Genomic DNA, 24,853 nt, shown 5'->3' with positions numbered 1-24,853 from the left:
AAAAAAAAAAAAAAAAAAAGCAAGCCGCGCTGCAAAATTTAGTTCCTCATTAGTGTCCCTTCCGTAACCAGCGCCTCGAAATGTTAATTAAAACTGACAAAAACAATATTGTCGCGGGGACGGCTAACTTGCAAAATGTATGCATACAGATGCGTGCGTGTGCGCGTGTACGTACGTGTATATCCCGTAATGGATGAGCACGGTTGTTTTGTTTTGAATGAATACCGGCGAGGCATCGCGTGTGCACGCGCACGCATATCTACATGCAGGTGCACGCAGACACGTGTACAAAGGGACAATGTAAGTGAATCGACCGATACACGCTCAGCCGTGTGTTCGTATATACGTATACATATATAGATATATCCACATGTATGCGTGTGTATATATTTATATATATACGAATTGCTCCGATTGTATATATGTATACATATACGCATGTGAAATATAAACGCATAAGTTATATGGAAACATGACAGGATACTCACTTTTTGCAAGTGACCGAGTGGGCTGCGTCTGCACTTTCGTCACGTAAACACCACCGTTTATTGTTCTTCGGGTAGACAAGCGTTTAACCGTGCGCGTGGCACAATTACAGAGCGATTGCCTCCACGGACTAGCACGTAATCCCGGCTAAATCGGACAAAGGATCTATACGAAGAGGCTGCTGCGTGCACGCTGAAAATCGAGCTCGAGGAATCGTTACTCGCGGTGATAATTGAAACTGGAATTAACCTCGACGACGATGTAACGCGCGTAATCGAATCTCCGACGTTAGCGTAGAGCGAGGAAATTTTCGGTTACTATCGATCAGCGATACGACCTTGAGAAACTCGGGGAGAGGGGAAAGAAGCGAGCGGTAAGGAGCAGATGATACGAGAACGGCACGGCGTTGGGTGGTTAAAAGCGATTGAACGAATTAATTAGGATGTTAATTAATCGATTAATCGATGCTCGTAACGGTGCGCGAGTAATTGGCCACGCGCTGTCTGTTGTCTCGATCGACACGCCGAATTCGGAATTCACGAGGTCGCGGCAATCCTTCCACTCTCACGGAGTAAACACGACGTCGATGTTCCCTTGTAATCCAACTGGGAAAGGAGCTTTTTTCTGCACACACAGGTACTACCTTTTTCACGTGTCGGTACGACAAATCATTCGTCCACGAGCACTAACCTTCGCGGAGGACACACGCGGACCGAAATGTCACGTAACACGATGCCGAATTAATGGCCGGTATACGGAGAACGTTAGCGTCGAATTTCAGTTGCTAAATGCAGGCTTAGTTTCTTGAATGCTGCGCCACCGCAGGATTCAACGTCGAGATTATAACGCTATGGGTGAAACACCGGCTCTCGGAATACCTTAAGACGATAGTCCTCCCTGTGGTCTTTCGTAAAAACTCCGAAGGGAAGGTTAGTTCAATGACAAACCGGTCGTTAGTCGCCTCTCTCCGATTGTTTTCCACTGGGGTCACGTACGAGTCGTGACACGCTCGATCGAATACAAGCTCCCTTCCAAAGATACCACCTTTCGTATGCCGGAAATTTTATTATTCCTCCTCTCGATACCCGTACGAACGTTTCGATGCCGATATCTTGCACGTAGTCGACCAAAAGGGTATCGAAAGATTCCAACCTTACACGAACGTTGCAACCACTGCGATACTTCGTTTGCGCGCGAAACGAGCTCTCGATTTTTCGAACGCGATCAACTTCGCGAGGTTATGTCCGTTACGGACTTTGCCTTCTCCGACTAATGGCGTCTTCGTTCCTCGAAATGTTTACCGCCGCGTAAATATTCCTAGATCCTCACTTTGTAACTCGATATGCGCCTCGGACACGAACTATATTCGATGATATTCGATTGACCAATAGGAACGCACTTCGGTTCGATATTTCGACGATTCGTCGATACACTTCGAGTAAACGTAATGGCGTTAAATCTACGTCGCAACGACACTACAACACAATCCGAACGCGGGTAAAAGTAATCGCGACGAAATTTTTAGCCGCCACAATGGACACTGATCGAAGCACAAACCCGTTTACCGGTATATCTCGCGTAATGCTTTCGTACCGGTACTGATTTCCACCACGCATAAGATACACGCGCTCTAATGGTGCTCGTGTATAAACTACGGTTTGCTCCTTCGCGGTAGCTCGTCCCCCAACGCTCGACCCTTCGGCACTGCTGATACGAACGAACAAAATGTCACACGGCACAGATATCCTTTAAGGACGCCTTACACGAGTCACGTTTAATCACTGTCAACAGTTCTGTTTCCTTTCCACCACTCTTTTCGCCGTCACTCTCCCTCTCCGCTCCGAAATGAAAACACGCGAGACGGACACCGGTAAGCACTGCGGCTGACACGATCGTGACCGAAGCGAACCGAACGAGAAACGAGCGCTTCGTTCGAGTGGACCGTACGACCAGTGTGTTAAACCGGTGATTGATTTGCTGCCGCAAAACAGCCGGTGAATACTGTTTAAATAGATGTTCTGTCACGAGAAAATGTGACCCTACGTCTGCTTCGATCTCAGATGTAAGCGTGTATCTGTACTCTTTATTTTTGCCAAGATCGCGTGGGTTCTTTCAATCGCAGTCCGGTTCCGTGGCTGCTCGCTCGTCCGTTGGCGGGCTTCGAATGACGAGCTGCGATCGCTCCCCACGCAACGCTCCGGCTCTCTCACTCCTTCTCCCTCGTACCTTGCGCACACTCTCTCTGTCGCGTTCGCAAGCGTTCCGTCTCCCTTTGCCGCTACCTTCCTCGCTCTCTCTCGCGATGCTTTCGCTGGCTGGCGCACACTCTCTTCCTCTTTCTCTTTCTCTCCTGGCGATGCAGCTACGGCAGAGCGACGAGGAAAGGACTCGCCCAAGAGTATGCCGAATACCGTGCGCGCGACAAAGATGGCGAGCAACATGCGCAAGCGCCAAGAACGTACATACTTACTGGTGCTATCTGCGAGGCGGTAAAAGCACCCCCCGCGAGCGTAACTTCCGTGCAGTGGTGGAAGAAGCGTGAGTCCCCCGCAGCACCCTGCCGTAAGATACGGGGGTGCGCGACTACCTAGCGCACGGAATACGTGCACACAAGAAAGATCCGTCGTGTACGAACCTATCTCCTCGGTTGCGCGCGAGAGGAACATTTTTAACACCGATGAGGCGGCTCAGCCGGCCATCTCATTAAGGGTGTCGCGGTGCAAGGGATATGTTGCACTCGCACGATGCGTTTCGCCAAGCACGCAATTAAAAGTCGCGCTTTCGTCGCCATTTAAAACTGTTGTACGAAATACGAAAAACGCGTGCAACCCCGTACCTTTGAGTAAACCGTTTAAAATACCTTCTTTGACGGAACTTACTTATCGATCATTTTACGCCTACTCTTACGCGATTTTACGCATATTCGTTTCCCATAGTAAACGCGATATTTCGAATAACGCTGTTATTTTTCACGCGAACTTCAATTAACACTCGTCCATTTAGCACCTTCTTTATTCCCTTATATATTTCCTTCGCTTTCTATTCGTTTAATCTGTTTATATTTAACTTTTACAACAACGTTATCGCATGCGTGTACTGCGTATTTCTTAATTGAATAAATGGAAACATGCAAATTTCCTATATTGATTAAATGTTGATTTTGGATATTTTCGTTCAACTTCGTGTAAACAAAATCTCGGCTATAGAGTTAATCAAATAACAGTAGTTTTGCGATGTATTGGATTAAACAAACCGTTTTTCCAATCTTTTACGTACAGGCTGTTATATATGAAAAAAATATACTTCTTTTTTTTTTTTGTAAATATAAAAAAGTAATTACGTAAAAACGTCATGAAAAGTAACATACGTTGCAATTTGCGAAAACAATGCTGTATACGTATAATTGTTAACAAATAACGAAATTCGAGTGAAAAATTTGCACGAAAACTAAAGTAAAAGGCTTTTATAACTGTAATTCTAATTCCTTTGTGAATCGGTTCTCTGTACTATTTCCAATATTGTCGATTAATTTTTATCGTTAATTACAGAGAAAATTTGTCACGAAATCCATTAAAATGTAACTGGGTTTAAAGTAAATGTGGAAAATAATAAAAGTTTTCATCCATCCGACGATATAATAAAACAGAATATAAAGCGTGATAGAAAAATAGAAATTTTAATGTCACGTGGGCAAGTTTGAAACCAACGCGAGAGTCCGAGATCTACTGAAACTCGCTACGAGTAACTTGTTCGGTGTTAGCTATTAAAGTCCTCTTATCTAAAAACTCCTTTAAAAGTATACTACCAAAAAAGACGGCATCACAGTCCACAAGAACCTAGCTCGCCTTAGCGACTCGAGAAAGATCGTATCTCTTTACTGTTCATCGACTTCGCTCGGTAGTTACGCGTGCTCCGGATTCAATTTTCCAGTAACAAGCAGCTTGTCAATATAGAGTCGAAAATTGGCCTGCTTCATTTCCTGAAGAGTAAATTGTGACGTTTTTATTGCTACGCGTTAAATCTTTCAAAGCAATCGATTTTCCGTTAGTATCAGAGTTGCTTACTACGCACAGAACTTAGTCTACAAAGTTTCCTGCGATGATACTTCGTAACTCGTTTAAAATATTAATTTTCTAATGAAAACTTTCTAATTAATGTCGTATTAATATATCATCGTGCACAGTAAATTCCTGCTTTAATAAAATTTTCAACTAATCTCCCAGAGCACAGTAGAATGTAATTATTACCACGGTGAAATTTTCAGCCAATTGTGTATGAAGCTTCAAACGTTAATGAACCTTTATTCTTCCAGTTACCGCGTTAATTTAACTCGGAAAATATTTCATGAAAATAACTTTAGACGATGCGCGTGTGATTTTCAAACGAATTAGTCGAAAAACAGTTCGTTAAAAAGCAACAGCGTTTCGCCAACGATTTCCTCGTTAAAAGATTCAACTGCCGGAAGTTATTCGAATGAAGATTGGGATCAGTTCGCGTAGAAATGTTCCATCACCTCGTTTCTATTCATGAATGGAATATATTTTATGTACAAATAGTTAACCAAAGTTCATTCCTATCTCGTTCGTTTCTTTCTACGTGGCCGTATTAATTACGATATTCTGAAATTATTCAAATATCATACCGCGTACGAACAAATTATATGCACCCCGCGCGTACTAATGAGCTCTTTATATTTACTACAGAATTACTTTCCGCGCAAATACGAATCTGAGCGTGAACGATTTTAGGGAGACGGTAAATCACTTGGATTAAGTCGTGTTAAACCGTACCGAAAGCTGCGGTTTTGATATACACGTATACGGATAAGTTGTCTGGTAAATTACGATCGATATGTGGTAGAAACGACGTGTCGACGATCCTCATTTTTCTCCGCCGCTCTAAATAATGAAAGTCAACCCAGTCTTGGCAAATACCGGCCAGACGAGGAATTGTTGCGTGCTACCTTGCGCTCCTGTCGTGTTCGTTTTCGTTCGTTCGGCCTGTCTTCGAAAGACAACCGTCCTCGTCGGTGTATTGAACTTTCTTCCTGCGATTAAATATTTAACGCCTGGATCGATACAGTTCCGTACATCCACGGTCTGCGACACGAGCTATCCGGCTGTTCTATGCGAGACTCTTCTACTGACCAGTCCGAGAAATTACCAACCGACCCTTTGCTTTCCTCGTACGCAAACACGTTCGTGTATGTCACTCTCAATCTACTTCATCCTCCCCTTTCAAGCGACTAAAAACATTTTCCTGTAGGAGACAGTCGAAGTGGGCGGCACCCTTGCAAAAATATCTCGGATACCCCTGAAACAGGTCTCTCGAAAGTTCGCTTACTTCGACGCAAACGTAAAGATTTCAATCGTTCGCAAAGTGATTTATCGCATAGTTGCTAGTAATTTTATGGAGAAAATTACCCGATGTACTCGTGCTTCGAGTCTAGGGGTCGATACGCAAAAAAACCATGGTATGCTATCGGTGAAATCCACGACACGGCTCGCGGTATAGGTACCTCAAAATTGATCGTATAAATGCATAAGCGACGTTTCTTTCTCCTAGACAGTTCTTCCTGGGATCGATATACGAAAGGCGCGTAAATGTCAATATTTATTGACGCGAACCCCTGTATCCCTCGACGATGATTGCCTTTGCCGTAGTTCACCTACCTGTCCTAACACCCACCGCTTTACGTCCCTTTACCTTTTCTAACTCTCGCACGATATGTCATGCCATTTTCTTGGAGCACGTTATAATTTATCTTCGGCAGTAATGTCACGCCAGAAATGTAAAAACGGATATTTGTGACCGTGATTTATTACGCGAAACGTTTTAAAAAGATTAAAGATATGAATGTCGTTAAAATTCTAAAAGATCTTGTTTCGCGAATCTCCGCGCGCGGAAAAATATTACATAAAAATCGACGTAACCGAAATACATAAAGGAATGTCTGCCAGCGTTTGAAAAAACGACGTTCTTTAAGCGAACGTTATTTTAATTTATTCGTTTGAAATGCGCTTGCATTTGTTACGCACGAACAACTAGAATTTATTCAATAAGTTACCGCTATGCCACACCGACGTTGTGGATAGACGTTGTCTATAGAAATGAGTATGTAGATTCAAATGTAGCATAAGATAAAAAGATTTTTCAGAGACGGTGGTTCCATACCCGAGCGGTACTTTTGTTCTGCGGTACATAGAGCTTTTAAACTGGTTGTCCCAGTTCTTCCTGAATTTTAATTCTAAAATATTGTACTACTTACATTTTCTAGCCATTCTTATTTTTATTACAATTATTTTTCCCCTTTCTCCTTTTTTTGGGGGGGGAATAAATTAACGAACCCGAGGACATTGACCGCGCACATAAAACGCAAGGTAAAGGCAAATTGGCTTAACAAGATTAAGTTGGTTTAAATATACCTCTAACGGTGACAACAATTTGAATTCAAATGTAGTGGAGCTCTTACGAGCACGAGAGATAAAAATATAAATATCAATGAAGCTAATGATTACGACGTGTCGCGTGTGTTTAATATTTTAATTACAATTTGAAACGGTTCTCTCGCATTTTATAATAAATTATTTTAGTCAACTCTGACATACGCGATTAATTTGACGTGTTCTTGTCGGCTCGTTAGAACGTCGCTTTTGATCGCGGTAGATTATATCGAAATGCGGTTTTCTTTACGAGAAAACTGATCAAAGGATATTAGTCAATCGTGTTTCTCATATACATAAACGGAGATTACTTGGTCAGAGTACAGTTCATACCGGTTAACGAGCTGACCGCATGGGGCAACACAGTTGACTTACGTCGTGACCGTACTGTGATCTTGCATTTGCGGCTAATCAGCAACTGAGATTGGTTTCAAAGGACTTACAACTAGTATCAAATGCTCCCATTTGGCATTTGCTTCTAATGTTAATACGCGGATGATACAGATATGTCTTGGTGCATCTTGATACCGGGATTATATTCCGAACCCTTAATGCCCTAATGCCTTCCTAACTATTTAATGAAAAAATGGCAGAAACACGGGAAAATGTTAATTCAATATCGTAATGCGCATTAAAGAGTAATTTCATCTACGCGATATCGAAAATTTATCGATTTTCATTAATCATCCTCGCAACTCGCCCCGTGTCGGAACGAACGTATAGAATAGCGTGTATCTATTTAATCATTTTTATCATGCAGTACTTTGAAATCGATGTATACAACTCGTCAGAAGCGCGCGTTCAGCTCTCGCACGGATGAATCTTTAACTTCATCAGCTTTTACAGTAGGTTTGCTCGAGTCGCGTCGAGCATCAAACAGAAAATGCAAGTCAGTTGGCCAATCCATTAAAACCATTTCATTGGAGACTTGCTGCGTAACGTCTATAACTCGGCTGACTTGCACTACGTCGGTGATATTTCAGGTAGCGTATGACGAACACTTATAACGCTCTCCTTTTTTACGTTATTTCAGTACGTGGGCAGAAAGTACGAGGGAAAAGATCGGAAAAGGTAACATATCCGGTAGGGAATTCGGCTTATCCTTTCTCAGCTTATCCGAATGCGGAAGGAACTTCTGTCGCCATTTTAATCCACTCGCCGCGTGCCTGGAATACTGGATTTTTAGAAACAGTAGGAACTGGTTGCGTTGTTTGGCGTAGATTCTAAAACGCTGGAACCGTAACTACGGCTTCCCGTTTAAAATTGCCCGATAATGGCCGCTGCGGTTTCGGATTGACGGCCGGTTCTTTTGTAGGTGCGCCAGGGTGTACGGTCGTGCAAACACGCTTTCATTCGTTCGTTCGTTTTTGACCAATCCTGTCATCGAATTGTCTGTCCAACGTTGTTTCGCGTGCGCGTTTGTTCGTCAGTTTCGCAACTTTACAAGCAATAACCAAAAGCGTGCGGGACAGGTTTATGACTAGGCGCGGTGGTCCTTACGCTTTCGCATTACGCCTGACTGACAGCTGCGGTCGGATCCTTGCGATGCGTGTCAGCGCTTTACGAGCCACGGGTCTTCTTATCAAGGTTCGTCGTACAACAGGCAAGATTGCTTTAAATTCGAAATGCCAACCGCTCCCTTTATCCGGGGTTTCGTAGTTAAACCCTGGATTAAGTTTATTAAGACAGTAGAAAGGAATAATGACCCATATTTAGCGTCACGCGCTAGCTTTGCCATAGTTCTTCGCAACCAAGAGTTTTTCCACCTATCAATTGACCGTTTGTCGATATTCGTATAAAAAACACCGGGAGAGTCGAGAATAGAATCCTACAGACCATGGTGGATACATAAATACAAGCAGTCAGGTGTCAAAGTGAGAAACTCCACGATTCTTTATACACTGGCTATTTTTAGTCCATCGCCGTGACGCTTTTATTCCGCGAGACATGTGTTACGGTTCTCTTCTATATCCCCAACCTTTATATCTAGCACCTTGACTGACGATTCCTGATTGCTACAAGTAAGTATTAAACTATCGATCTTACCATACAGTTTCTTAGCCAGAGAACTTTTCAGAGAACTTGGCATTTTTCGACGGTTTCATCCCACGTATTATAGTTCATTCGTTTCTTCTCTGTACACTCAGACACGCCGATCGTACGAACGTTATAATACCATTACCAGTTGGTATTCCAACTTATTTATCCTGATTCGGAATTATGGTAAGATGGTTCTATTTCTACGTCGAAAGTACGAACAGTGACCCGGAGAAGAATTAATGAATTACTCGCAATGAATTACGCAAACTGCAACGTAGCCTCGCGTCTCATGCTTGCCAGCGGGGCACGGTTCACCCTATTACTCAGGCAACTTTAAAATGGAATTCTATTTTGTTGGTATTTAAAGTGATTTATGAGTTCGTTCCTATTTACGAAACAGATGTCTACTGACCCCGCGGTGTCTGTCGTCATTAAAGAACAATCCGTAAGAAAGAAAACTGTATTTCCCACTGGAGCGAGGGCACGTTTTGAAAAGGTAGGAACTGCAGACAAACTAGGCACTCTCTAACTCGTTGCGCGGGTGGAACGGAGATAGAATAAGTAGGTTAACGAAATGGTCGTTCGCAAGCTTGAGATACCGCCACCAATTTCAGTGGCCCTCAACTCGATTCGAAGTTTGTCCTGGCCGGTAGGATCCCCATGGTGGAACGCGCCACGAAGCGACAACAATTTTCCAGTCGGTTGTTTCTCCTTCGTGCCGCCACGCATGCATGCACAAAATGTACTTTGCACGTAAGCCTCGGAAACGGAAGATCTCTAGCTCTTAGGAAGGTCTACCAGCTGGGCCGGGATTCCGCTCGCGGCGCGCCGGAGGAACGGAAAGGAACGAAAGGAAGAATTATCGGGAGCCACCGTTGGGAACGGGGTCTGCTTGATTAGGGCATACAAGAAAGACATTCCATCGGTGAATTCCTCGCGATCTGTTTTTCGACCAGTGTCCGCCCGTTTCGCTTCAGCGTTAATTACGTTATTATCGACACGAGTCCTGAATAACTTTTCTTTTTCCTACGTCCACCATGCTTCTTGCGTGGCCCTCGTTCTCCATCTTAGTTTATGTAGGAATAGGTAGCCGGACAAGAGAACGATTATTTTCATTACGGATTTGATTGCTTAATTTTATTACTCTTCTTTACATAACATGGCATTAAGTACAAATGGAAAGCGAAACGAATCGATTATTCGTATCGCGAGTTATTTTACGGAAAGCAATAAATAATCTTTGACTTGCACGTTGTCTTCGTAAAGTATATCTAAACAGCTTCGCTGGTTTCGGCGATGCAGCTTACGGTCTCGAATACAACTCAACGATGAAGTGGATTCCATGGTTCCTCTGGCTCTTGAAGCGAAGGGTAACGTTCTGGTATCCTGGACCACCCCTGAGAAGGCTGGCGTACGCACCGGTACCATCGGTTTTCTGATCAAGGATCCGGACCATAGTAATTCTTTCCCATCTGCTGGTATTGAAGGTCATCTCGTCTGAAACGATTTGCCAGAAGGCAGATTTCTTCACGACGGATTGTCTGAGTACCAGTCTGTCGCCAGGCATTCTGAACCCAACGATCAAGTCGTGAGACTTGTTCGAGTTGTTGGCGGCATATGGACCGACTTGAGGAACCGAACTGACTTGTGCATTAAATACAAATATGGCTGCAATAGCCAAGTAAAGAAGCACACTTGGACCAGACATGATCGGCGTTTATAAACTTTTCGTATACACTTATAAACTCGGTAGTTTTACTCTTGTCGCCTCGGTGCTGCAGACTGAGCTTCGATACCAGCTGGCTGCTTAAATATCTGCACCGATCAACTTATCAGTTTGCTCACTTATCACGGTGTGTTTGTAGCGGTATATGTTCTCGTTCTGGAAAGGTTTATTCTAGGAATACAAGGTTGTGGATGATGTTTTCGCGTTAAGTTTACTGCGTGATGCTATCGATCGATTATCGTTTGCGATAAATGATCGTTTTCGCGGAATTAAATATCAATTATTACGAGCCGAGTAATCTAAGTAACGGTATCGTAAATAGATTACAAACGCTAAAGTATCTATCGTGTTGGATGATATTAGAATTTTTAGACCTGAACGTGATGCATCTTAAAGTAGTACGAACTATATATGATTATTCGTAGTTTGTTCAATTTCCTCACGCTTTGTACGATTCACCAATTTGTACGCGAATGTTGACATCGTTCCTTCGTTCTTGACTCATTTCCAGAAACGTTATTGTACACGCGATGTTCTGTGTGTTATTCGCAAACACCGTTATCTCTCTGCTTTCGAGAAATGCGAAAGACACTGTGCGCGTATCTCTATGATTATCGATATTCAATTATTCGTTTCCCGGAAATTCGAGGTAGCCTAATAATTCCCGAAACAACTCGTAGACCTAAATCTTTTCAGATGCAGGCGATAATCATCGTTATCAAAGATAGACCACCGTGTGTAAGGTGTTTGGCCTCAATCTCGTAATAGACGGTGATCTCTATAATTCATGAGCAACCCAACTCTATCTAATGCTGCATCCTGCCGTGTGTACTCTGCTCACATGCACGCACACGTCTTCGGATTCCATGCACCTTCGATGGCTTGCGTTCGCAAACTCACGGCGCGAGGCCTTTGAAAGCATCCACGTAACGTATTATCGAATAGTTTAACTGGCGCGCGTCTAAATAACTGCAAAAATAATTTAAATAACTAATTACGCGAACGCAACGAGATTTCGTGCGCGGGAAAAGCATGTTTGCTCGCGTTTTAATGATGTTGTCGCTTCCGCGTATTTTGTGTGCGTAATACGGACAATTAGATTTATCCGCGAATAAATATTTGCCTTTCTGTTCACGTGTCGCGTGTTCATTCGCTAGGATTTCGAGCACATTCTTTCCTATGCATTTTCCAAATTTTCTTACGCGTCACGTCAGACCGCGGAATCTCGCATTTGGCGCCCTACATTACGGGCTCTACTACCGACTGCGAGTGCTGGAGCCGCTTTGTCAAGGCCGTTGTAGGTTGTTTGCTCAGATGCTTGTTAACCGTGTGAGCATCCAATATGTTACCTCGTGTATGCACTTAGGTCCTGCATCGAGAGTAGATTCACTCGGATCATTAAGTCAATTGCTGGATACACGATGACAGAATATCGCTGCTAACAATCGTGAAATGCATTCGAAGACAGACGTTGTTTCGCTAACGGACCGTTTACTTAACTCTCGATCAAAAAAAAAGAAAAGAAAAAAACGGAAAAAATGGCAATTATTTTCTTTTCTTTCCTCGAAACGAGATATAAATGAAATTGATTTGAAAATTCGAACAGAGGTTTCGTTCCCATCAATTTTTCAGCGGGATGACGCGAGTGCGTGATGGCGACTAGAAAATTGCAAGATTCCCGGTATATAGAGACGCGTGTATTCCAGGAGACCACCAACGTGGAAGTCTTGCGTTCGGATACAGGTATAAGCTATCTATATTCCCACGCGGCCATTTACAAAGATGAAGACACAAGTAGAAGAGGCAAGTCTTCGCTTTCCAACCTACAAACGATGGTGCACGACACGGATGCGCCAGCATTCTTCGCTCGAGGAAGAAACATCGACTCCGGGGTCATTCGCGCCTAGTCCGCTGGACTGAAGACGTTCTCCGAGTTCACGAATCATCGGCAAGACGCTTTAGCCATTAATTATCCGTTTGTGTACCTCGGAAATCCGAGGCAGGGGTCGATTAGAACCGTCTTAACGAGCTCTTGGGTAACGACGATCCGAGGGTTGAATCCGCTTTCCTGGCTCCTCGAATCGTTCGCTGGCGAACACGGATCGGTTGCATTGCGACAAAATTTTCGCCGGTCATTTGAGAATGTTCGACGTCGCGCGTATTACCGCGATCAAACATCCACGGCATAACAGATCGCGTATCGTCGAATAATTAATACGTTACGGGGAAATTTAATTGGATTATGATAAGAAGGGTGAATTGGAACACGGTTCATCGGATCGATAATGCGAAACAGGGAGGATTTTCGTTGGGACAACGTTAATTATAAATCGCTTTGCGAAGAGGAGAATGGAAGAATCGTGGGTGTGCGAGGCTAAGGGACGAGGATAAAGGGATAATAAGCGTCGAGGTCACCCGTTGGGACAATTAGGCGAACAGAAAAGTTCCATCGCAGTACTGCGGCCTCCTGACCGCCCCTATAAGAGTCAGAATGGCAGCTACTAGATTTCTCCATTACTCAAAGCCGTCCGTGCCTTTTCGGGAATTAACATATTATATTGGACTTACAGCGTCGCGACGGAGTATCGTGCGTCGAACAGATGTGTCTATGCTAGTAACCAGAGGAACGATCATTTTTATCGATTATTCAAGCACCAACAGCCGATTGCACATTCGCACGCAAGGTGTTCGAGAAGCGAGATATCAAACGCAAGAAGCGGATAATCGCAAGTAGGTCGTTTCCTTTCTTCAAAAAGTATCATCAATATTGTAGGATAGCGAAGCTGGTCTTGAGACAGCGAAAATTCACGAAAGAACAAGAACGCGATAACGCAAACACAAAATTCGTAAACTGATTTAACTTAGGGAAAGGACACCAAGATAACGAAAACACACAAAGACGCACTCTTTTAAAACTCTCTTTCCAACACCAAGCGACTCACGCTTGTGCTGGTCACAACCGATTTCCAAGGACTCTGTTTTGGTTGTCAAGGCCCACGCTTTTATGCTTTCCTTAACCAACGCTTCACCTCCCCGTAGAGGAGTCGCGCAACTTAATTTTGTTATATAGAATAACTTTTCGATTTGCTTCCAGAAGATATGAATCGGTTTACAATTTGTTTTTGTTGGCAATAGCCAATTCGCGATTCCTTTTGGTATCCTACAATATCGTATCGTCAATATCGTATGAATAGAGATCGTATAGCGTAGAAATTTAATTCCATTTCGTTCGGAGCGATATATCGCGCGAATGAACAACGATCGCGAGAATTTCCACCTACGCGTGGTTCATCGAAAACACCTAGTTTGACGTTTCTGGGAAGTCATCGTTACGTCGGTAATTAAACAAGCGTAACCGATCGGCTGTGTGTTTATTTCGGATCGAAATGGTGTATCATGAATCCGTTATTCGTTGATCATACATTATGAAGAGAAACTCAGCTGCATTGAGCCACGATAGTTTTGGTTTATGGTGTTCCGATCATCCCTATAGAGTTGCACGCGGTAGCGGCGGCAGCGGCGGTGTACATTTGTACACGTAATTTGCATTCGTCGCAATACGATAAGGTTAAATAGTTGCTCCCGACAACCGCAGTCCCAACATTCTAAACATACAATCGATTCGCTTGTATTATTACGTTCGACTGTAACAATCTATGATACTCTTGTCCATCGTTATCGCATCGATGCTTCTCGCGGTTCGATAAATGTACATCTAATCGCGAAATTAATGAACGATTGCGACATAAATGCAGATATTGGGAAGAAAGAAAATGGCGGAATCGCGGGACTGGTCATTTCGGCACAGCGATCGGGGAAAATTTCAGCCAATCGAAATTCGCCGATAGATCTGGAACGCGAACGAGCGCAAGTTTTCGTGGCTAATCCTCAGAAAGCTAGGGCTGCAACGACGTCGATGCGCTTTCAGGTGGACGACGTGTGCGGCCGTAAAGTCGTGAAACGACGTCCCGACGGCCCTTTCCATGTGCGGGTAATCCTCGTAGATTGGCGCGGTGCAATAATTCGTCTCGTATCGGCCTCATGGGGGCTCGGCCGGCTCGGGGGGTTGGAAGGGTGCTAAACGACCGATATTTTTTTCCTCGAGAAGCGCCGGTCTCGATTTGTTGCATGCCTTACCTGTCGTGCATCCTATCTTGCGCTCATCGTGTGCCAGTCGCCCTGAACATTCTCTTTATGCGCCGCCACCTTTATGCATCGTTAAAACAGGCAGCCGCGCCGCGGCAGTAGTAAAACCGCAGTAAATCGATGTATCGTTGCGACGACGATGCTTAAACGTGGCAAAGGGTGAATGGGAAGCGGACAAATGAGAAAAACGAAAAGCGGAGCAGAGCTCTGCCTTTCGAGTGCCAAACTCGTGATTAATGAACGGTGCGAACCCGAAAACGTAAAAATATCTCGCAACTTTCAAACGGCACGTTCTAAAAATTGGTTCGAAAGATGTATTTTTCGTAATCGGATTTCCTGCATAGAGAGATATCCGTTTGAACGTCGAACTGAGAGTCCGATGCGCCGAATATCGGCAAAGAGTCATTATAGAACAGTTTGATTCGAAACAAATTTTTCATCCGGTAGTTAATTAGGAAAATGGAGCATGATATAGTACCAATTTATTTAACATTCTTCCATTTATAACATTGATACACAGCTCTGAAAAAGACGAGTTCCAAATTACCTGAAACTATCATCATGCAATATAAATGCTACGTCTATTATTACTGAACAGTAAATGAAACAATGAAATCCAATTAGTACACCTTAAATTGAATAAAGTTTCAAATCTCTGTTGAAATATTTTCGTAGCTACACCGCTTTGAACGTATTTAATATTCATTACACCTTTTCGTTATACATTCAGCACGATTCAGAGTTCATTCTTCTGACACTTTAAAGCTTGAAGTCTCCTCTACATTTCACAGAAACAATTAGCAGCAACTAGCAGCAACTTCCAAAGATATGTAAATAAAAAGATGCTCCAACACCGACCGGTATCTGAGCTCTGCACTCCAGTCACTTTATTTGACACTTGAAAATGAAGGAAAAATTGAGAGACCATTTAGAAAACTGCCTTTCCCAAGCTATGTTAATTAAATATGGCAACGTACAATCGAAATCTAGAATCCACAATCGATATTAAATAATCCGCAGTTGCTTTATACGATTTTCATTCCTGCCGCTTTATTTCGCACATGGCACGTAAAAATCGGAGCAAAATTGGGAGAACAATTGAAAAACTGCCTTTACAAAGTTGTGTTAGCTAAATATCCCAATCCACATCGAAGATGATGATAATATTAATGATACCAAGAAGAAGTCGTAACTCCATCATGTTTCTCATCTGAATAATTCATTGTTTATTAATAATTATTTGCTATTTATTCTTTATTATTTTATTTTGCGCGTATCACATTTATTTCATTTATTTGAAATCATTTATTTGAAGCAAAAGCATTTTTTTGGAAAAATAGGCTAATTTTTTGGAGCGCCCCGTTCCCAGTGTGCGTCGTTTGTCGTCACGGTCGCGGAAATTAATACTGCAAACGGAACTTTTCCCCCGTTCGAAGAAAATTACGTAATAAAGGAAAAGATTCCTTCTGCGAAGGAAGCTAGACGCCAACGACTTAATTAAGACCTCCCGTCGCTGATCCTTCTACGAAATTTTCGTCGTCCATTCTTCCGGAAGACATGACAGAGACGAGCAAGAAGCGGAGAGACAAACACGGAATAGCCATGAACGCAGGAAGACCGGAAGGTGCTGCGAGGTAGCGTAAACAATTGCCAGCACAATTAGGAAACGTTTGTCCGTCTGTGTTTATCGAAGGATCCGTAACTAGCTTAGGTAACACCTATCCATTTGCTACCCGGCAACGGAGCCTCGACTCGGTCATGCGGACAATCTACAGAAATGTTATTGCGTTCCCGGAAACGACGAATCCGTCGGACGATCGATTAAGATTCGACAGCTTATTTTCGTCGTTGTTGTTACCTATCGCGTGTGTCATCCGGAACGTAATCCGTTATTCAGAAAGATCTTACCGCGGGAAATTGTTTACGGTGTATCAATCCTTATCTCAAGACGTTTCGTAATGCGAGAAACTTTTATCTACCTCGGCACGTTAACTAGAACCAGAAATAATCGGATAAAGGTCCCGCGAGAAACATGAGATTCAACGGATTAACAAGCTTGCGTCCGTCAACGTTAGCAGAAATTGGATTTGGATCATTTGCAGTTAAACGGTCGGCGTCGGTATAAAGCGGATATTTTTCATTCCTCGTGATCGGCAAAGAACAGAATCGCCGGATTTCAGGCAAACTGTCCGGAAGATTATACGATTACAAGTTATGTCAGAGAAAATAGAGTTATCGGCGCACAGAGCATGGAGCATATGCCACGGAAGAACTTGCCCTGACGTACGCTAATTTGATATTGGATAACCGTTTCCGTCGTCGGCGCGAACCGACGCGTGCCTCTGAAGGTGTGCACGTACACAACGAATTCTTACTATTTCGCGAAAAACGCGTTAAAATGAAAAAATGACGAATAACGCGTATCACCGAAAATAAAGGACGCAGGTTTGACAGCGGACGAATTTCTCCTTAAATAATGATCCATCGATGCCTGAGAGGTTAATAGGATTTTCGCTCATGACGAAATCGCAATTACTTTGATATTTCATACGAAATATCCGTGATTAGGTTAATCTATCCGCTTGTCGCGGACACTCTCTTCCATTTGGATTTACGATGGAAAATGAGAATAGTTTTCAAAGAGACGATGGAAGCCTATTTTCCTGGCACTGTATAAAAGGCGAACACGTAGGGGAAAAAAACTTAATTTAGTTCAACCTGTTCGTTTCCGATAGGTGTAGGTGTATGCATGTGGGCCGACATGCGGGTAATCGTTCTACCTTTCCAATCCCTACGGATACAAATTTTTTAGAAAATCCTTGCTGGTCGCCCGACTCGTTCTGTAATCTGCAGACGTTATAACGGACCACCATTATCTGTAAAGGAAGAAAAAAAAATAGTTAATGGTAGCAAAAAATTCATGAACCAAGCGAGACAGGCAGGAAGGAAGAAGGGAAAGATGGAAGAATGGAAGCTTGCTTTTTACCTTGCTTCTTTTCCATTCGTCCCTTACAGTGTCTTACACCGACCGATTCGCTTTACTTACATTTTTCCACAGTCATTATCTTAAAGCCTCGCCCATAACACGCATCTTCTCGTAATCGAATGATTACTACTATATTTTCCCTACTCGTTTACAGATAGTCAAGTACAATCGAGTAGGTAGCGCGAGTTACGAAGTAATTACGCGATAAGATCCATGTCTTCTAAAAATGTATTCTTGTTATGCTCCATATTTTTCCCATTCGTTTGAAATAAATTCTACCTAGTCACGAGTGGAAACTTACCGATTTACACGCAAAAGTCCGATAACATGGCGGAACATCGTTGAAATATGGATACCGTGGAAGTACTAACAGACTCAAACAGAGAACTGGTCACATAATCCCTTGGCGGTAAACTTGTCGCATTATCCGTTGCATCACGTTCGGCAACTAGGCGTTAGTTTCCAGCCAAGGGACATTAGGTTCCAGAGACGCTAAGAGAGTTGACAACAGGCACGAGTCACCTGAGAAACTAACGAGGCAAAGTTGACTTTGAGTCCTGAGAAATATGCGAGACAAATTACTGGACAAGTACCGTCGTTGTAGCCCTATACATGCTTCGACGTATACGGACGTACACGGATGTCTCTCTTAAGCAAACTTACGCGAAAACCAGAATAGTGTACCCCCCTATACGGGAATGTAATTAGTCGCTCGATGCGAAAGGAACGTTATCAAAAAGTCCAATCGAAAAGCGTTATCCTTATCGCGTGTTCGCACCGAATTAAAATGTATGCATCAACTTAGCTTTGGAACGATGTGTCATAGCGCGACATGAATCATACGACTGATATACAAACACGGCCGACGACAAATGTTTTATACCGTCGTTTAATTCGTACTTTTACTTTCAAATTACAACTGACTTCCAGTCCGGCGTTACAGCAATGGAAGGCAGATACATCATGTCCTATCGAAGGAAGCCATCAATGGCGTAACCAGGAAGCCGTCCAAAGTTCTCTAACGATGATGTATCGAGGCTATACGAGACCCCTAACTCGTGGCCATTCCGATACACCGTAAGTTACCGTTTCTTTCGCTCTTTCTTTCTTTTATCCTTTCCTTCGCCACCCTTACCGGGAGAAGCATTACCCCCCTTGGTATCCTTGAAGTTACCATCGATGATGACCGTGACAGATAGCCTGTCATAACTCGCCACTACGAAAAACGTATCTGCGGTCTGATGTTTGCTAAAAAAGTAACGCACGCCGGTTTTTCGATCCTGAAATGGACATGAATTATGTCGGTCGAATTGTGTAACGCCATCAATTCTTCGCTGATAAGCCGAAGGTTGGATTTAAATTACACCTCGCGTACGCGTTTCAAAGGAATAAAGCATGTTTGTAATCGACTCGAATTTCTTTCTCTTAATCCTGTTTGTTTGAACGTGTTATTTGGCGCGCGATGTTTTAAAGAAAGTAAGAAAACGTACATGTACGCGGGACACTGTACAGCTTTCAGCAGCGTATAACCCATTAGCTAAGCCGCGTCGAAATGATATTTTCGGAGGGATGGAAATTTTGATGGCTTACGGCAAAGAAGAGTTTGGAAAACTGTCAAGTCAAGCCGCGGAGACTTTTTAAAACCGAACGACGCTAGGGTCAACGGGGAACTGTCAAAGTAGCTTTAGTTTTCACAGGCAGCGCGCGTATTTCCGCATGGAGGAGAGCACTTTCCTACGTCGGTGATTCGCCACGCTTTTTATCTTTCTGCCCTTTTATGCTGTCGCTCTTAGTCCGGTACGACATTGATGATGCATTAAAATTCATCTGCACCTTTATTGCCGGTCGTTTCATAGAAATTTCCTGCCCGTTATCTTCCCGTAGATTCAGCTGTTGGGAAGAAGCAATTCGCCTGTTGGATACGATATAAAATCGTATCTGATAGTCTTTGAAGTCGCAACCGCAATTCCAGGAAATTAGGATTAATTATCTTTTTACAGACTAGAAAATATTCTTTGGAGATAATGTTTGTATTAGCCTTAACTAGTTCACCATTTTGTCCGATGAAAGCAGAATGTTGCCTTCCATTTCGGTTATGCGTCATAATTAAATTTATGAAAGTTGACTGTTTGGAACACTGTGCCATCCCAACGACGCGAAAATGCACTTGCCCCTTTAAGTGCCTAAAGGGTTTACGTGCGTGCTTTTCCTCGTATACGGAAATTCATATTTTTAGTTCATCCGTTATACACGGAATATTCTGCGAGAGAAACTTAAAGTTTATTTCAAAACTATCATTGTTTTCCATACGAGATTATCAGCAATTTTTAATGTCATATGTATCAAGGTATAAAATGTACAAGACATACGATTTCTTATTAATAAACGTATATAATTTATGGAGGATAACAGCAATTTAAATTTTTTAATTTGAAACGTATTTCCGAATCCGTTTTAAATATTTAGAAATTTAAAGAGGATTGCTTCGACGATTCAAAATTTTATCATTGCTGAACAACGTTCGAGTTCACTATAAAGTATATTATTTTTCGAAACATATATAGTTACGTATAAATATATTTGTTACCCTTTATTTTATTTTATTATATTTTTAATTTTACATTTTCTTTACATGTAGTTCATATATTTTATGTAGTTTAAAATATAAACGAATCTCACGAATATACTATCGTGTAGTATTTAAACTTTCAAGTTATCGATATATACATCTGTAGAACCAATAGGAGTACGGTATTTGTAACTCCAACAATGCGCATGCGCAGCATATTATTCGTTTGCAACCGCTTGAAAATTTCATATCACGTGACCGCAGTTTCTTATATCCGGGCGTTTTAGCGACATTTTTACAATATTAATATAAACTTTATGTTCGAAAAGTGCGGTAACTATTTACATGATCGGACATTCTTATAGATGAAATAGTTTATAAAGACATAGTGTAAAGTACAATATATAATGTGAAATAAGTACGTAATAATGAAGTGAGCTATGGAACGCTTTTCTATTGGAATGGAAGCTACAGCATACGTCGTAGAGCAAGTACATAAAAATAATATTCAATTTATTTAAACGAATGTGGTACAATGTTTATTTAAATTTTTATGTAGTTTAAAATATAAACACATCCTACGAACATACTACCGTGTAATATTAAAACTTTCAAGTTATCGATATATGCATCTGAAGAACCAATAGGAGTACGGTATTTGTAACTCCAACAATGCGCATGCGCAGTATATTATTCGTTTGCAACCGTTTGAAAATTTCATATCACGTGACCGAAGTTTCTTATATCCGGGCGTTTTAGTGAAATTTTTACAATATTAACATAAAATTTATGTTCGAAAAGTGCGGAAACTATTTACATGATCGGACATTCTTATAGATAAAATAGTTTATAAAGACATAGTGTGAGGTATAATATAAAGTGTGAAACAAGTGCGAAATAATGAAGTGAGCTTTGGAACGCTTTTCTATTGGAATGGAAGCTACAGCATACGTCGTAGAGTAAGTACACAAAAATAATATTCAATTTATTTAAATGAATGTGGTATAACGTTTATTTAAATTTTAAATTACACTGATTACACCAGAATCAAAACAGATTATACAAAGATAAGAGAAAACGTATATTCAAATTTTATACCCTCCTATGTCTTAGATGGATTAACCACTTAATGGTAATTCATATATGTTTTAATTTAATTACTTTAAAGTGAAAATAAATAGAAGATAGACAGGTATAAATCACACTGTGAAAAGTATACTTGTAGTAAGATCATTTTCGTACAAATTCTGTCTACTTCCCTTTTCTTACTGATTTCACGATGAATGCAGAATTATCCATACAATTTAACAATTATACAGACTTTACCTCTACTTTGGATGCTGCATAATATTTAAAATTAACTTACATTATATTTAACACTCTACAATTGGAATGTTTTGTTAAATAATCATGGCATTTTCTAATTACACTTTTCAAAAGTGGCAGTATACAATAAATTATTACTTCCAAGAAACTGTTAGGTAGATTAAAAACCAATATAAATATATATATGTATATATAAATTATTTGTTAAAAGCAATGTAAAAGCAATGATATTTTGGTGATTAATCATCATACTAGTTTGTGAATATAAACTGAATTTCAACTGTAACATTCCTACTTAAATATAAAGTAATTAGATCATACAGCTTTGTTTATCTATTATACAGAATCATCAACGGATTTGTGTAAGGAATCCATATACCTTCTTTCTTGTTCCGTTGTTTTTAACCATTGCTTATGTTCACATAAGTAAGGATACAATGGTACTACTAACACACTGATATCATCAACCGATGAGAACTTTTCATCCGTGTCTTCGAGATTTTCTGATTTACTAAGCCAAGCTCGCCCAACTAATGTACCACGTGCTGCTTGTACCAATTCTTGAGCACTCATTGTAAGCCTGCAACAAAGAATTTCATACATTCTACCTCTAATGTATATGTAGATATTTATTACAAATTTCTAAACAAAAGAAGGAGACAATACCTGTATTCTAATGACGGATAATCAGGAGCAAGTGTCTTTCTGAGAACACTTGCAGCTGCTTTATTTGACACAACATCCCAAAGTCCATCTGTGGCTACAATAATACAATCACGTTCTGTGAGATTACAATTATCTAAATCTATAGACTGCACTTCGGGTTGTGATGAAAGGAATGGTTTTATATTAACTCTTGTGCAAGCTGCCTTTAAACCGTGATCTCCAAAACCACGTGTTACTCCTATAGTACCTAGTACTCGACTCTATATGAGAATTGCACATTCAGAGAAGCTTGTTAAGTTTCAATTAATTATTCATTTAATTAATTATTAATTATAAGTGTCTAGATATTATAAATATTTACCCGTTTACCATGTCCAGAAATAAGAGGTGGCTTTAAATCTGCAGAAGTTAATTCTTTATATGCCCAACCAGTCATAAAAGGATTTCTATACAAAATCATAGATCCTAGTTCTTTTTCCGAAGGTCGTTTCCTAAACTCTAATGCAGTAAAGTGACCTTTCAATAATTCATCCCTTCTTACATAACCTAATAGCCTGATCCGATCTGATTCTGAATCAGGCGTGTGATCTCTAGTTAGTGCACGCTGAGTGTCTCCCAAAACTAGTACAGCTCTGTCAAATATAGATTTAGTATAAATTATTTTGATTTCCATTGTTGGTATTAAAAGTTCAACTGTTCAAATTTTCACCTTGAATCACCAGCACCTGCAGCATATAATCTACCATTGAGAAACAGAATGGTAATCGCTGTGCAACCTCCACCTTTCCTCTGAGCTTGTAATTCTACCATTTGATCCATTTGTTCATATGCTAATTCAATAGCACCGTCAACTAAATCTTTTCCTCTTAGCAGTGCATCTTCATCTCCATGTAACAATATATTGCCAGGGATTTCTAATAATTTCCCCTGAAAGAAAGATATGCATTTGAAAATGTAATATTTGAAATCAAGGTGAAGACAATTATGTAGAAAATTCCTATTTATTCGTACAAGTATTATCCTGTGTAAATGCAGTCTGGCTGTTAAAGCCACTTTATAACCAGCATGGCCATCAAACATAGAAAACATGACATAAGGCAATGTAACATTAATATCTGATAGTTTGAGATCTCCTCTAGTTGCTGAGGTTTGATCCTCGTTCCATGTACTTTTGCCAGCATTTATGCATTCTGCATAACCAGCACACCATGGTAATCGACTTAAATCTCTTGGAACTATGATTGGCCTTACTCCATGATCGGCACTTACCTATTAATATTATAAATGTCAATGGAACTTTTGCTACTTATTATTAAATACCATGATAGTAACAACATTTATATTTACTTACAATAGTTTCTTCTGTTGTTAATCCTAGAAAACTAGGTCTACTATATGGTTTATCTTCTACATCTACCACATTTGAATTCAGATAATCCGATGATGTTTCATTATCTGTATCATTAGTAGGATATTGTAGGCCAAGTTCACTTCCACCCATGACATTCATTATCACTGATTTAAATCTGTTCAGCATCTTCACTTTGTTATTTGTGAATACAGAAATAAGAAATATTATATACAATAAGAGATTTAACTCTTAATGACAGTAACCAAATTTGCTTTACTTTTAGTCAAAGGACATAAGTCCACATCTATGTACAATATTAGCAAAGAGGAAGTACAAAATATTAAGTTTTGATATGGTTATTTGTCATCTGTCAATTACCAATCCCAAATTTAATTTAGAGACAATAGTCTTACAATCCCAATAACACTTATGTTAAAAAAATAAGATACTTATGTATAATTATACATTTGACTACTCATAAGTTTGTATTCTCTTTAACTGGTGACTCTTGTTGATAAATAATTGTTAACAATAGGATAGGTTATTTTCTGACATAATCAGCAGGTAGCTGTTTTACCATAAACGACGTATAACCACAAACTAGATATAGAATAGATCTGTCACCTCGTGGAACATTTTATTCCATGTTCTGAAATATCGACCGCGCAGGAATTAAAAGTTTTAATCGTAAATGTTATTTATATGACGTAATCAAAGGAGTAAGAAAAAGTTGCACTTGTGGTATTAAAAATTTTTCTTACCACTGTAGTTGATATATATCTCATTTATGATAATAATGATATATCTTATCGCTATTGCCATCGCAGTTGCCTTTTAACTACTGCTTCTACTTTAACGATACTGCGTTGCACATGTAGTTACAGTAGTGGCCACGTACATATGCAGTGTTTGCTGCGTTTAATGTTTACATTAGGGTTGCTAAATATGTAAACTTTAAAAGTGTGAAAGGAATGCAATGTTTATAATATTTCCACATAATGAAAGTTCGTTAAAATTGAATGTCATTTATATGAATTGTTTAAAAGAATTTAATGTAGTGCATACTTTGGAAAATAAATATGTCTAAAGTAAGAAAGAGTGAATACAGAAGTGA

The 24,853-nt window shown here is 40.8% G+C and overlaps 3 protein-coding genes across 3 annotated transcripts in view; 1 reads left to right on the top strand and 2 right to left on the bottom strand.

Annotated features, from left to right (window-relative positions):
• Positions 1-10,078: 10,078 nt before the first annotated feature.
• On the bottom strand, positions 10,079-10,787 carry LOC108546928 (probable salivary secreted peptide). Its single transcript, XM_017899232.1, has one exon. It carries the CDS (start codon positions 10,675-10,677, stop codon positions 10,273-10,275), a length of 405 nt encoding a protein of 134 aa, XP_017754721.1. The 5' UTR covers positions 10,678-10,787; the 3' UTR covers positions 10,079-10,272.
• An 11,271-nt stretch (positions 10,788-22,058) lies between these two features.
• Positions 22,059-24,090, bottom strand: LOC108546916 (protein phosphatase 1H). The gene is made up of 6 exons (XM_017899211.1): positions 23,740-24,090; positions 23,400-23,657; positions 23,098-23,315; positions 22,750-23,020; positions 22,389-22,648; positions 22,059-22,302 (listed from the first exon to the last, which is right to left on the bottom strand). Exons 1-6 carry the CDS (start codon positions 23,923-23,925, stop codon positions 22,059-22,061), a joined length of 1,437 nt encoding a protein of 478 aa, XP_017754700.1. The 5' UTR covers positions 23,926-24,090.
• Positions 24,091-24,818: 728 nt separating this feature from the next.
• The window catches only part of LOC108546899 (eisosome protein SEG2), a 2,765-nt gene continuing 2,730 nt past the window's right edge, over positions 24,819-24,853 (top strand). The window contains exon 1 of the mRNA XM_017899195.1: positions 24,819-24,827. Coding sequence (XP_017754684.1) covers positions 24,819-24,827 — 9 coding nt within the window. The remainder of the gene's footprint in view (positions 24,828-24,853) is intronic.

Source organism: Eufriesea mexicana, unplaced genomic scaffold (genome assembly GCF_001483705.2).
Source record: "Eufriesea mexicana isolate 0111107269 unplaced genomic scaffold, ASM148370v2 scaffold798, whole genome shotgun sequence".
Taxonomy (NCBI): domain Eukaryota; kingdom Metazoa; phylum Arthropoda; class Insecta; order Hymenoptera; family Apidae; genus Eufriesea; species Eufriesea mexicana.
The sequence above is the reverse complement of the archived record's forward strand: the minus strand, read 5'-3'. Positions and strand labels throughout refer to the sequence as shown.